General features: G+C 37.1%; 1 protein-coding gene across 4 annotated transcripts in view; it reads left to right on the top strand.

The window, feature by feature from the left end:
* Window positions 1–12,453, top strand: part of RANBP17 (RAN binding protein 17) — a 328,652-nt gene that overhangs the window by 287,134 nt on the left and 29,065 nt on the right. For all 4 annotated transcript variants that reach the window (XM_027034339.2, XM_053226569.1, XM_027034320.2 and 1 more), the window contains one exon: window positions 11,537–11,703. In XM_027034339.2, coding sequence (XP_026890140.1) covers window positions 11,537–11,703 — 167 coding nt within the window. The remainder of the gene's footprint in view (window positions 1–11,536; window positions 11,704–12,453) is intronic.

Below are 12,453 nucleotides of genomic sequence, written 5' to 3'. Positions count from 1 at the left end.
TTTTGATGTACAGCTTAATTTTTAATCCGCTTAAAGGTATAATTTATACACATTGATTTTAAGTGAACAGTTAGTTGTTCAGTGACTATAACAAATATATATACACAGTCATGAACCATCACAACTGAGGTATGGAACATTTTCTTCACCACAGAAAGCGCTCTAGTGTCCCCTTCTAATCAGTCCCTTCCCCCTCACCCCAGCCCCAAGGAACCACTGTCTACTTTCTTTCACTATAGTTTACCTTTTCCAGAATTTCATCTAAGTGGAATCCTGTGATATATATACCTTTCTCTTTCGTTTAGCATAACGCCTTTGAGATTCTTCCATGCTGTTTTGAAAGTCAGGTTTATTCCTTTCTGTTGCTGAGTATTATTCCATTGTGTGGAATACTACAACTTATCTATTTATATATTCACCAGCTGATGGACTTTTGAGTTGTTTCCATTACTTGGTTGTTTTGTACAATGCTACTGTGAATGTACAAGTCTTTCTGTGGACAGGTAGTATTTCTCTTGGGGAAATAGCTAAGAGTGGGATTTTTGAGTTGTATGCTAAGTGTATTTTTAACATTATAAAAAAATTGTGACACTGTTTCCCAAAATGACTGTACCATTCTGCTCTCCCAGCAACGTTTGAGGGTTCCAGTTTCCCAGTAACCTCCCTAACACTTGGTATTGTCAGTCTTTTTAATCTTAGCCATCCTGGTGGGAGTTAAGACGAATCTCATGATGTTTTTAATATTTCTTTCACTACTGAATAGTGATTTGAACATCTTTTCATGCTTATGGGCGATTCACGTATCTTCTTAGTGAAGTATTTGTTTGAATCCTTTACCCATTTTTTTAAACTGGGTTATTTATCTTGTAAACATTTATTAAATATTCTGGATGCAGATCCTTTATCAGATATGTGTTTTGAAAATATTTTTTCAGGCTTGGCTTGTATTTTTATTTTCTAACAGTCTCATCTTATAAGAGCAAAGTTTTTTTAATCTTGAGGCAGTCCAATTTACTTATTTTTTCTCTTATGGTTCATGTCTTTTGGGTCCTATCCTAAGAAATCTTTGCATAACCCGAGGCCAGACAGGTGGTTTTTATGTTTTCTTCAGAAGTTTTATAGTTTTTGATCTTATGTTTAGGTCTGTGAACCATTTCAACTAAACTTTTTGTATATAATATTATGTATGAGACAAAAGCTGTTTTTTAGCATACAGTTATGCAATTGTTCTAGCACCTTTTGTTGAAGAATGTTCTTTCCTTATTGAATTACTTTGTGCCAATTCTATACTGTTCTGATTCTTAACTTTTGTCCTAACTTTCTGGTACATCTTGAAATCAGAGAGTATAGCCCTCTAATTTTGTTTTTCTCTATTTTTTTTAATGTTTATTTATATTGAGAGAGAGAGAGAGAGAGAGAACGGGAGAGAGAGAGCCAAAGAGAAAATCACAAGTAGGCACTCAGCTGTCAGTGCAGAGCCTGACATGGGACTAAATCCCACAAATTGTGAGATCAGGACCTGAACTGAAATAAAGAGTCAGACACTTAACTGACTGAGCCACCCAGGTGCCTCTGTTTTTCTCTTTTAAAGTGGTCTTGACTATTCTGGGTCCTTTGTCTTTTTATATACACCTTAGTGTCAATTTGTCAGTTTCTCGTTAGAAAAAATAAATGAATAGGGGAATTTTCGTGGGGATTGCGTTGAATCTCTAGCCCAATTTGGGGGCAGTTAACATATTAGCAATATTGAACTTTCAATTCCTGAAAATGGCATATCTGTCCATTTATTTAGGTCTTCCTTAATTTTTCTCAACAGCATTTTTGTAGCTTTAAATGTGTGACTCTTGTACTTATTTTGTTATATTTATAACTACATATTTTATATTTTTATGCTATTGTACATGGTATTGAATTTTAATTTCCCATTGTTTTTGGCTACTGTGCAGAATTGCAGTTGATTTTTTTTGTATGTTCACCATATATCCTTCAACCTTACTAAACCCACCTATTAATTCTGGTAGTTTTTGTAGATGTCTTAAGATTTTCTGCATAGATGTACCTACAAATAAAGACGGTTTCATCTCTTCCTTTCCAGTCTGTATGGCTTTTTTTCCTTGCCTTATCACACTGGCTAGGGTCCACAAGACAATGTTGAGTAGAAGTAATGATAGCAAACATTTTTTTCCTTGTCTCCAAGGAAATGTCTCCATTCATTCTTTCACCATTCAGTCTAAAGTTAGCCATAGGTTTTTATATAGATGCTCTTTTATCTTGTTGAAGAAATTCCCTTATTTGTGGTTTTCTGAGAGTATTATCATGAATGAATATTGAATTTTATCAAATTATTTATCTACATCTACTGAGATGATTATATGGCTTTGCTTTTTTAATACATTACATAATGTTAATCATCACATTGATGGGTATTTGAATGTAAAACCAACCTTGCATTCCACACTAGGTTGTAACACATCCTTCTTATATGGTATTGAAATCGACTTTCTAAAATTTTGATACAGATTTTTTACATCTATGTTCATGACAGATATTGATGTGTTCTCAGTAGTTTTTCTATAGTTCTTCTTCCATATCTTGTACTCTTTGTTCTTCTGTATCTTTGCCTTGTTTTAGTGTCAGTCTAATGCCATCATAAAATGACTCGAGGATTGTTTCCACCTCTCCTATTTTCTTAAAAAGTTTGTGGAGAATTGTTACTAGTTCTTACTTAAATGGTTATTAGATCTCCTTAGTGAGGCCTTTAAGCCTAGATTTTTTATTGTTAGTAAGTTTTTTTAACTACAAATTAAATTTTTTCATGGATACAGGACTATTCCACTTATTTATTAGATCTGGCATAGCATTTGGTAGTTTGTATCTTCAAAAGAATTTCTCCATTTCATCTGAAGTTCATCTGACATTGACATAACATTGTTCATAATATCCCATTGTTATACAATATGATTTGAGCAAGGTCTGTAGTGATTCCCCTCTTCCATCCCTGAAATTGGCAATTTGTGTCTTCTCTCTCTTTTTTTTCTCATTCTGGCTCTAGATTGATCAGTTTTATTGCACAGAACCAGCTTTCAGTTTTCATTGAATTCTCTTTTATTTTTCATCTTTTATTTCATTAATTTCATATATGGCCTTTATTATTTCCTTCCTTTAGTTTACTTTGCTTTTTCTTTTCTTAATTTTGTCAAGTAGATACTTAGATAACTGATTTTAGACCTTTCCTCTTTGCTAATATACACATTTAATGCTTTCATCTAAGCACTGCTATAGCTATTCCTCACAAAAATTTTATGTATTTTGAGATTTTTTTTCTATTCAGTTCAAAAATATTTTCCAATTGTCCTGCTGAATTCTTCTTTTATCAGTGGATTGTTACTTAGAGGCACAGGGTTTTTAATTTCTGTATATTCACAGGTGTTCCTGATATCTGTTACTGATTCTAGTTTAATTCCATTGTGGTCATAGGAAATACTCAGTAATTTTTATAATCTTTATATTTATTGCATCCTTTTTATGTTCAAAATACGATGAATGTGCCATGGGCACTTGAAATGACTGTGCATTCCACTGTTGTTGGGAAGAATGTTCTATGGTGGTCTAATTATTCAGATTTTCTATATTATTACCGGTTGTTTGTTTTCTACTTATTCTATGAACCACCAAGAGAGAAGTGCTGAAGTCTGACTATATAGATTTTTCCATTTCTCCTTTCAGGTCTATCAGTTTTTATATAAAGTATTTCAAAGCTTTGTTACTAGATACATAAATATTTAGGATTGTTATGTTCCTTTGGTCAATTTTCCCCTTTATCATTATGAAATGACCTTCTTTGCCTCTTGCAATACTCTTTCTTTTTTTTTTTAATACTCTTTCTTCTGAAATCTACTTTGTCTGATATTACTAGCCTCTCCAGCTTTCTTTTGATTAGGTTGCCTCTTTTTCTATCATTTCCCTTTTAATCTTTCTGTGTCTTTATATTTAAAGTTGGTTTCTTGTAGACAGCAGGTATTTTCTATTGCTATTATAGCAAATTTGTACAAGCTTGGTGGCTTAAACTAATGTACATTTATTATCTTATGGTTCTTTAGATCATAAATGTGACATGGGTCTCACTGGGCTATAAAATGAAAGTGTCAGCAGAGCTGTGTTCCTTTCCAGGACCAAATCCATTTCCTTGCCTGTTCCAGTTTCTAGAGACCACCTAAATTCCTTGCCTCATGGTCCCCCTTCATCATCAACACCAGCAAGATCGCATCTGTAACCATTCTTCTATAGATACATCTCCCTCTAAGTCTGACCTCTCCTGCTTCTCTCTTTTACTTTTAAGGACCTTTGGGATTACATTGGGCCTACCCAGATAATCCAAAATAATCTCCCTGTGTTTCGCTTAACTAATTAGCAATCTTAGTCCACCTACAGTCTTATTTATTCTTTGCTGTATAATCTAACACATTCACAGGTTCTGGGAATTAGCACATGAACGTATTTGCCAAACACACAGCTTATAGGTGGGTCATATTTTTATATCAAATCTCACTGTCTCTGCCTTCTAATTAGTGTTTCAACCATTTATATTTAATGTAACTACCAGTGTATTTGAGTTTAAATCTATAATATTGCTACTTGTTTTCTTTTTATTTTGTCTGAACTTTGTTTCTTTTTTCTTTTTTTCCTGCATTCTTTTGGTTAGGATTAATTACATCTTTCTTATGAATCCATTTTATATCCCCTATGAGTTTATTAGCCAGACTTTTTTATTTTTAGTGGTACTCTAGGGTTTATAATCTACACCTTCAAATAATATCAGCACAGTTTGCCTTCAAATAATCACAGTCTACCTCTTTCCCTCTATCTCCATTCCTTCTGGAACTACACATGTGTTATATATCTCTGTTATTATTCGAAGACTGGATGGGAAGGACTCCTTTACAGATCTCCAGAACTGTCTCTTTGTATAGCTCCCACTCCCTGAAACTCTGTCCCATGAGTTCTAGCTCCCTCAGTCTCCCCAAATTCAAACTGTTTCTCTTCAACTCAGTGAGACTGCTTAGCTCCGTTTGGGTTCCCCCTTCCTGGTCTGTAGCCTGGAAACTACTTGGGGCAATAAGCTTGAGCAATCACATCATTTGTTTCCCTCCTCTCTGGTTTAATAGCCCTGTACTGCTTGTTGTGCAATAATTGAAAAATGTTGTTTCATATTTTTGTCCTGTTTTCTAGTTGTTTATGGCAGAAGGAAAAATTCTCATAGCAGTTAATCCTTCAAGGACAGAAACTGAAGCCTTGTCTTTTCTTATTACAGTTTGGCTTGACATTCTTTTAACTCAACATCATAGTAATACTTGAAGATTTTAAATTAGTTGCAGGCGGCTATATTGCTCTCAAAGTGTGGTCTCAGGCCTGGAATCTGCATTTCAACAAGGCTCTCAAGGGAGTCTTGATGAAGTGGCATTAGGGAGGGAGTACTGAGCTTGGATGTAAGTCCTGGTGCTACCACTTATTAAGTGTATGTTTATGGACATGTACTCTGTGCCTGATGCTGTCATAGGTGTTTTCAGGTGGGTACTTTAGCCTTGTCATTCTCAGAACCACTGTGCCTACCAAAACTGGGTTACATACTCTGTGTGTCCTTATTTCCTACCTGATTGCAGTTTTCTGAAGGACAGAAACAGTGTCTTGAGGCACCACTTTATTCCCAGTGCCTAGCATATAGTAAGTGCTCAGTAAATATTTATTAAGTTAATTGAGTAATGTTTTTTTCATTATATTTCATTATACAGATGAGTAAGCTGTGGCTCAGGGAGGTCAAACAACTTGCAGAAGGTCACACAACCAATAAGTGCGTGATCTAGGAGTCTTTCTGACTCGAAAACCCATTCCTCTTCGCCTCACCACCCTGCCCTAGATCTATCTAATCTTCAAGAAAAAGGACTATCAAAAGTACCCACTTGGGTTTCTCCTTTGCCAACAATAATAGATCTGCAAAGAGGCATTAATAATTATCATTTGGGTTACAAGCAGGCTTCAGTTCTACTTTAGCCTCTGGAAAAACTGAGACGGAAGCACAAAAAAAAATTGAATCAGTGATAGGGTAGTAACTCACCTAATATGCTTAACATGATATTAACAATTTTTGGTTATCTTCATTCATCAGCATTTTTAGTTTCAGGCAAGCTGTAATGTGGGGAAAGAAAAAGGTGAATGAGAAAAGTGACTATATTTTCTTTTTATTTTTTTTTTAAGTTTATTTTAAGAGAGACAGAGACGGCATGAGTAAGGGAGAGGGAAAGAGAGAAGAAGCCTGACCCAGGGCTCACACTCACAAAACTGTGAGATCATGACCTGAGCTGAAACCAAGAGTCAGATGCTTAACCAAATGAGCCACCCAGGTGCCCCTATTTTCTATCTTTTTATTACCCAGCCACCATCACCCCCCACCACACTCTTACATATAGAAACCATTCTCTTACATATAGAGACCAAGTGCAGAACTTACAAAAAGCTGCTCTTAATAATAGTGACACTCAAGTCATTCATTCAGTAAGTACCAATCATGCACATACTATGTACTTGGCAGTACTAAAGGGAACAAAACAGAGAAGGTCCCTGCTGATGTGAAGCTTTTACTCTACAGGGAAAAGATAATAAATGACCACACACACACACACACACACACACACAAACACGCACGCGCACACACACACACACACACACACACACACACACAAGAAAAAGTCAAGTCATTGCAAGTGCTAAACAAAGACTTAAAATGGGATAATGACTAGAGAATGATCAAATGTGGCTTCTTTAGAAGTGATCAGGGAAGGCCTCTGAAGATTAGCTGGGGCAGCAGTGAGGGTCATTCCAGGAAGTAAAAGATAGCACAAAAGGCAAAAACAAATTGTGAGGGCAAGTGAAAATTTGAACCAACTGGAAGCCACCAGACCTTTCCTCATCAAGGCCACTATTAATAAAATGTTCATTATGAATAGAATATGTTGTTATTTTGAACACATTCTTGAATTAGATTAAGTGGTATGAATATAACATGGAAACAAGACATTCCCGAAATATTTAGAAACTTAGAGACCTTGTACACTAGTTTCTCCCACCAAAAACATGCTAAAAGTAGAAGACAGCTAGCTATGAGTTTGTCAAACAAAATGATGGGCTTTGTATTTAAGAGACTGAAACCGCCAGGAAAACAGATGGAAAGTGAAAAGGGGGAAGCCTACTGTGTGTTGAGCACTATGTTAATCTTTACACACTTTACTAATTTCTCACAAGACCTTGCAAAGTAGGTGGTATTGAGCACATTTTACAGAGTTGCAAATTAAAGCTCCATGAAGTTAAACATCTAGAAAATACAGATTCAAATCCAGAGCCACCTATTTCCAAAACTGTGCACCACCCAGACAGGCCTTTCGTTTCTGAAATTGCCTTTCACACTGAATTTTTCTAAGACCTCCTCCCTCTCTTCTGCCATGGTGAGAAATTTTGAGCCAAAGCCAAATTTTAGCTCAGCCCCATTATTATTCTCCTGACTCAGTCAAGCAACTCTTTCCTATACAGTTGACTTTTCAGAACAGTTTTCCATGATGGGTCCTAGTGAACAGGAGGCTTATTAATGATGCACGTGCTTCCTGTGGAGACCGGTTGCAGGAGAAAAGGAGCATTTGGTTTTAATGCCAAACAACAAGTTGCTAGAGAGAACAAAGTGACCATTCGACTTAAACATTGTGTCTAAAATTGTCTACATTGCAGTTCGACTTCAGCTCAGGTCATGATCTCAGGGCTCATGAGTTCAAGCCCCACGTCAGGCTCTGTGCTGACAGCTCAGAGCCTGGAGCCTGCTTCGTATTCTGGGTCTCCCTCCCTCTCTCTCTCTCTCTGCCCCTCTCCTGCTCATGCTGTCTCTCTCTGTCTCTCAAAAATAAATAAACATTAAAAAAAATTTTTTTTAATTGTCTACATTGCAGATAAATCTTTTTTTTTTTTTTGGTCATTTTTTTTTAATGTTTACTTATTTTTGAGAGAGAGAGAGAGAGAGAGAGAGAGAGCAAGCGGGGGAGGGGCAAAGAGAGATGGAGACACAATCCCAAGCAGGCTCCAGGCTCTGAGCTGTCAGCACAGAGCCTGATGTGGTGCTCGAACCCATGAACCATGAGATCATGACCTGAGCCAAAGTCAGATGTTCAACAGGCTGAGCCATTCAGGTGCCTCGAATGAATCCTTTTTTTAAAAGATTCTGAATACTGGGACTCCTGGGTGGCTAATTCGGTTAAGTGTCAGACTTCGGCTCAGGTCCTGATCTTGCGGTTTGTGAGTTCAAGCCCTCCATCAGGCTTGCTGCTGTCAGGGCAGAGCCTACTTCGGATCCTCTGCCCCCCTCTCTCTCACGCCCCGACTTGTGCTCTCTCAAAAAAATAAATAAAACATTTTAAAAAATTTAACAATTCTGAATACCAAGAACCAGGACAAAATATGAAAATTCATGACTTCTGCCCATCCTTTTATGTCAGGAGAGTTTCATTATTTGAATCTCACATAATAGTTTGAGCTGCAAATAAAGAAAACCAATAATAATACATAGTCCTTAGCACTATTCATTCTGTTTTTGATCAAACGGCCCTTGATCCTTATGATTCTACACCTTTCAATCTACCCTAAAATAACATTTATCCATTTCAAAGTCCCCAACCATAAATCAGCCATAATGGAATCTCTTCTTCTTGCTTTTATTGCAAGGATATATGTTCCAACCTTCATGTCTAAAGTGTTTACCTGGCTTTTTCATAGCTGACTCAGTAGATTGGAACCTTTTAATGCAACCTGCATGGCATGCGGTCACCAAATCTATGTGAAGTCTTTATAATTTTTGTATGATTGATAGCATATTGCTCTTTACTGGTGAGGGAAACCATATCTATTTCCTGCTCGCTTCCTTTTGTAGATATTAAGTTACTTAATCCATTTACTTTCATGATTGGGACTTCAAAAGTAGAAATGTGAAGGAAAAGAGAAAAGCAACCAAGCTCAACCAGTCTGTACCTGATTCTTAGGCCTAGATCTTTTCCACTACATTATACTACCTCCTGGAATTATAAAATCTAATCTTCCTTTTCTGCACAGCAACCCAGATAGTGGGGAGAGATAAACGATTAATCCATCAATCAAATGCCCTGATTTTGGGAGAAAAAGAGCCCCTTTCTTAAGAGGAAAATATAGTGCCACAATTTGCTTGTATATATAGCTTCCATAGCGCTATGGTTTCCCTAAACTATTGTCCGTTCCCATCTTGTAGACCTTCATTCAACCCCTACTGATCCTGCACCAACTACTATTATCCTCTATTTTATTTTTTTATTTTTTTATTTACTTTTAAAGTTTATTAATTTACTTTGAGAAAGAGACAGGGAGGGAGGGGCAGAAAGAGAGGGAGAGAGAGAATCCCAAGCAGGCTCTATGCTGACAGCACAGAGCCTGACACAGGACTAAATCTCATAAACCTGTGAGATCATGACCTGAGCCAAAATCAAGAGTTGGACACTTAACTGACTGAGCCACCCAGGCGCCCCTGTTATCCTCTCTTTTTAATGCATTTATCTATCTGTATGTCAGAACTTTCCACCAAGCCTACCTCTTTCTATTTCTTATGCCATTTCTCTACAAAACAATTTGTATGAAAGAGTTTGTAAACTGTGGTGTTCTATTGTTCTAGGTATTATTACTAAATACAACTCAAGACCTATAAAACCTTCCTCAGACTCACTTTGCCTACTAACATTGCACCTCTAATCTAGGAAAGGCACGTGTGTCTCAAAACCTCAGAGATTCATAAAATGAATAAGAAATTAATGACTGCCTTAGGAAGTTTATAATCTGCTGGTTCCCAGCCCAACTCTCCCTGTCTGCTTTCCTCATCTGCATTTACCATTTTTGCCATTTTTGAATGTTTTTAACTGTTCCTCTTATCACTTCTGTTACTGATCATAAACTCCCCCAGGATCGTGTCCGTACATTATAACCTTTGGCCAAAAAATCTGGGCAGTGTCATTCTATGAATCAGAACCATGAACTTTGTTGGATAAGCTCTTTATCTCCGAAATTCATTTTTCTTACTGAAAAATGCAAATAACAACACCTACTATATACAAAGTAATTGTTAGAAGTAAGTGAATAATAACCCTAATGTACAAAGTAGATAGTCAATAAATGGTTGCTACATCATGTCACTTGCTTGCTTTAAAAAAGAAGCCTTTAATAACACCTCTGTTGTCTTTCAAATTAAATGTACTGTCCCAGCTCACTATTGGATGCCCTCAAGGAAGACACCAACCTACTTTGTCAGCCTTCTCTCTTATGACTCCCTATATATTCTTTCACTCATCCCAAAAGTCCTACTCCCTGAATACACCCTCCTCTTTTCAACACGAGGGCAAACTGGTAGTAATTGTCATCTTTTGAATCCATTGTGTTTTAAGAAAGTGTTTGATGGTTACATGTATTTTTGCTTAAAACCTGATTTTGTTTAATGCATATTAATTTTCATGGTTAAAAGTATACATCTAGAACCTCAGCTCCAGTGGCTCCACAGTCATCCAGCCATGTGGCATTGGACATGTCATTTAATCCCTCACTATTCTTGCCTGTAAATGGAGATAATAACAGTTACCATCACAGAGCTATTGTGAGGATGCACAATAATTTGTGTAACTAACACAGTAAACTGTCAGTAAATATCAGCTGTTTTTATTCTGAGACTTTCTAGTTGTTTTCTTCTCATTCAACTCTGCAAGTTATTTTACAAATGCTGAGAAAGGTTAACTGGTTCTTTCAGAGTAACAACATAGCAAGTCATTAGAAAAGATGAGATTTGAAACCAGAGCTGTCTGACTCCAAAATCCCTAACTTCCCACCACACTGTGCACATTGTGTGAATCTCTCTACCTGAAAAATGTCCTTCCTTATTTCTAACTGAAATAACTTTCCCAAGCCTGTCTTAGGTTCTGTCTCCTTCATAAAGTCTTTTTGATCCCCATCCAAATGTGATGTCTTCCTCAAAATCCGCCCAGCAGTGTGTCGCTCATTTTTGGCTAGCACTGAGCAGCAGTGACTTATATACTGAATCACGAGCTCTTTGACCAGGGTAGAGGTTTCCCCTGAAAGAGAGCATTTTGCACCAAGTCCACACCCTGTTTCCTCTGCAGCAGAGCACTTTGCACCAACAGATGTTTAATAAAGTCACTTGAGTTGAACAGACGATCGTTGAGGTCACAAATGGAAAATTCTGTCCAATTCAATCCAGGAGTCAGTTACTTAACTAACACGTCTCTGTACCAGGTCTTGTAGTAGACACTGGGTTCAAAGAGATAAGCAAGGTAAAATCCCTGCCCTCAAGGAGTTTTACAATTTGATAAAAGTGCTTTGAAACCAGAAAGTGGTTTTTTTAATCGGAGGCATTATAATTAATCAGATGAAAACTCACTTAGTAATGCGAAGGAATTCTCATTTATTGTTCGTACAGATACAGTTGTCTCCTCCAGCTGCTGTACCAGTTTAGACTACATCGTCACCTACCTCTTCAAGCACATAGCAAAAGAGGGCAAGAAGCCACTTCGATGCAGAGAGGCCACCCAGGCCGGTCAGAGACTCTTACATTTTATGCAGCAAAATCCAGATGTCCTACAGCAGGTAACTGGTGGTCGGTCACCTGACTTAAGAAACAGTTTCCCAGAAGCCTAGACCCTGAATATCTCTTAGAACAAATGGTCCTTGCCAAGACCCTTTACCAGTTACTCTCTAGGAGTATTTTCCTGCAAGGTAGGGTAGCACACTAGCTCACCCTCAAGAAATCTCTCTACGTCTTTCATCTTACCCCAGCGAAGCTAGGATGCAAAAAAAGGATAGCTCTTTCAGAGGCCTGAGAGCAATAAAAAGCAAAGCCAGAACTAGAAACAGTCAACCTCTGCTTTCTTTCCTGGAGGCTCTAAGTTTTCTAAAGTTTGCCTGTGAGTACTCTGTATGCCAGGCAACTTGGTGAGAACTTTCGGTTCATCATACTATAGTTGGTATCCTTCTTATTTAAGATAAGAAAAGTTCAGGTAGGTCATATTCCCAAGAGCATTTAAGTAAAAGGAATAAAGCCACAAGTTCTTTATTTTCCGACGTGTTTTCTGACTGGCTACTATGAGTTAGGTCCAAGTTTAATACTGTTTTTTGAAAACTCACTTCTGCAAATCACAGTAACAACATGCATAAAAATAAATAACACGTGCCAGAAATATTTCAAAGAGAATGATGCCATTTTTCTATGGAGATACCATCACTCTGATGTTCTCCCGTTCTACTGACTTTGGAAATGATGCTGTATACCGCTTCCACTTGTTTCATTTTGCCAAATTATCTCCATAATAGTTTGTGGTTTGCAAATGTAAACACTTT

This window comes from Acinonyx jubatus, chromosome A1, assembly GCF_027475565.1.
Source record: "Acinonyx jubatus isolate Ajub_Pintada_27869175 chromosome A1, VMU_Ajub_asm_v1.0, whole genome shotgun sequence".
Lineage (NCBI taxonomy): Eukaryota > Metazoa > Chordata > Mammalia > Carnivora > Felidae > Acinonyx > Acinonyx jubatus.
This window is presented reverse-complemented; position numbering and strand designations above follow the sequence as displayed.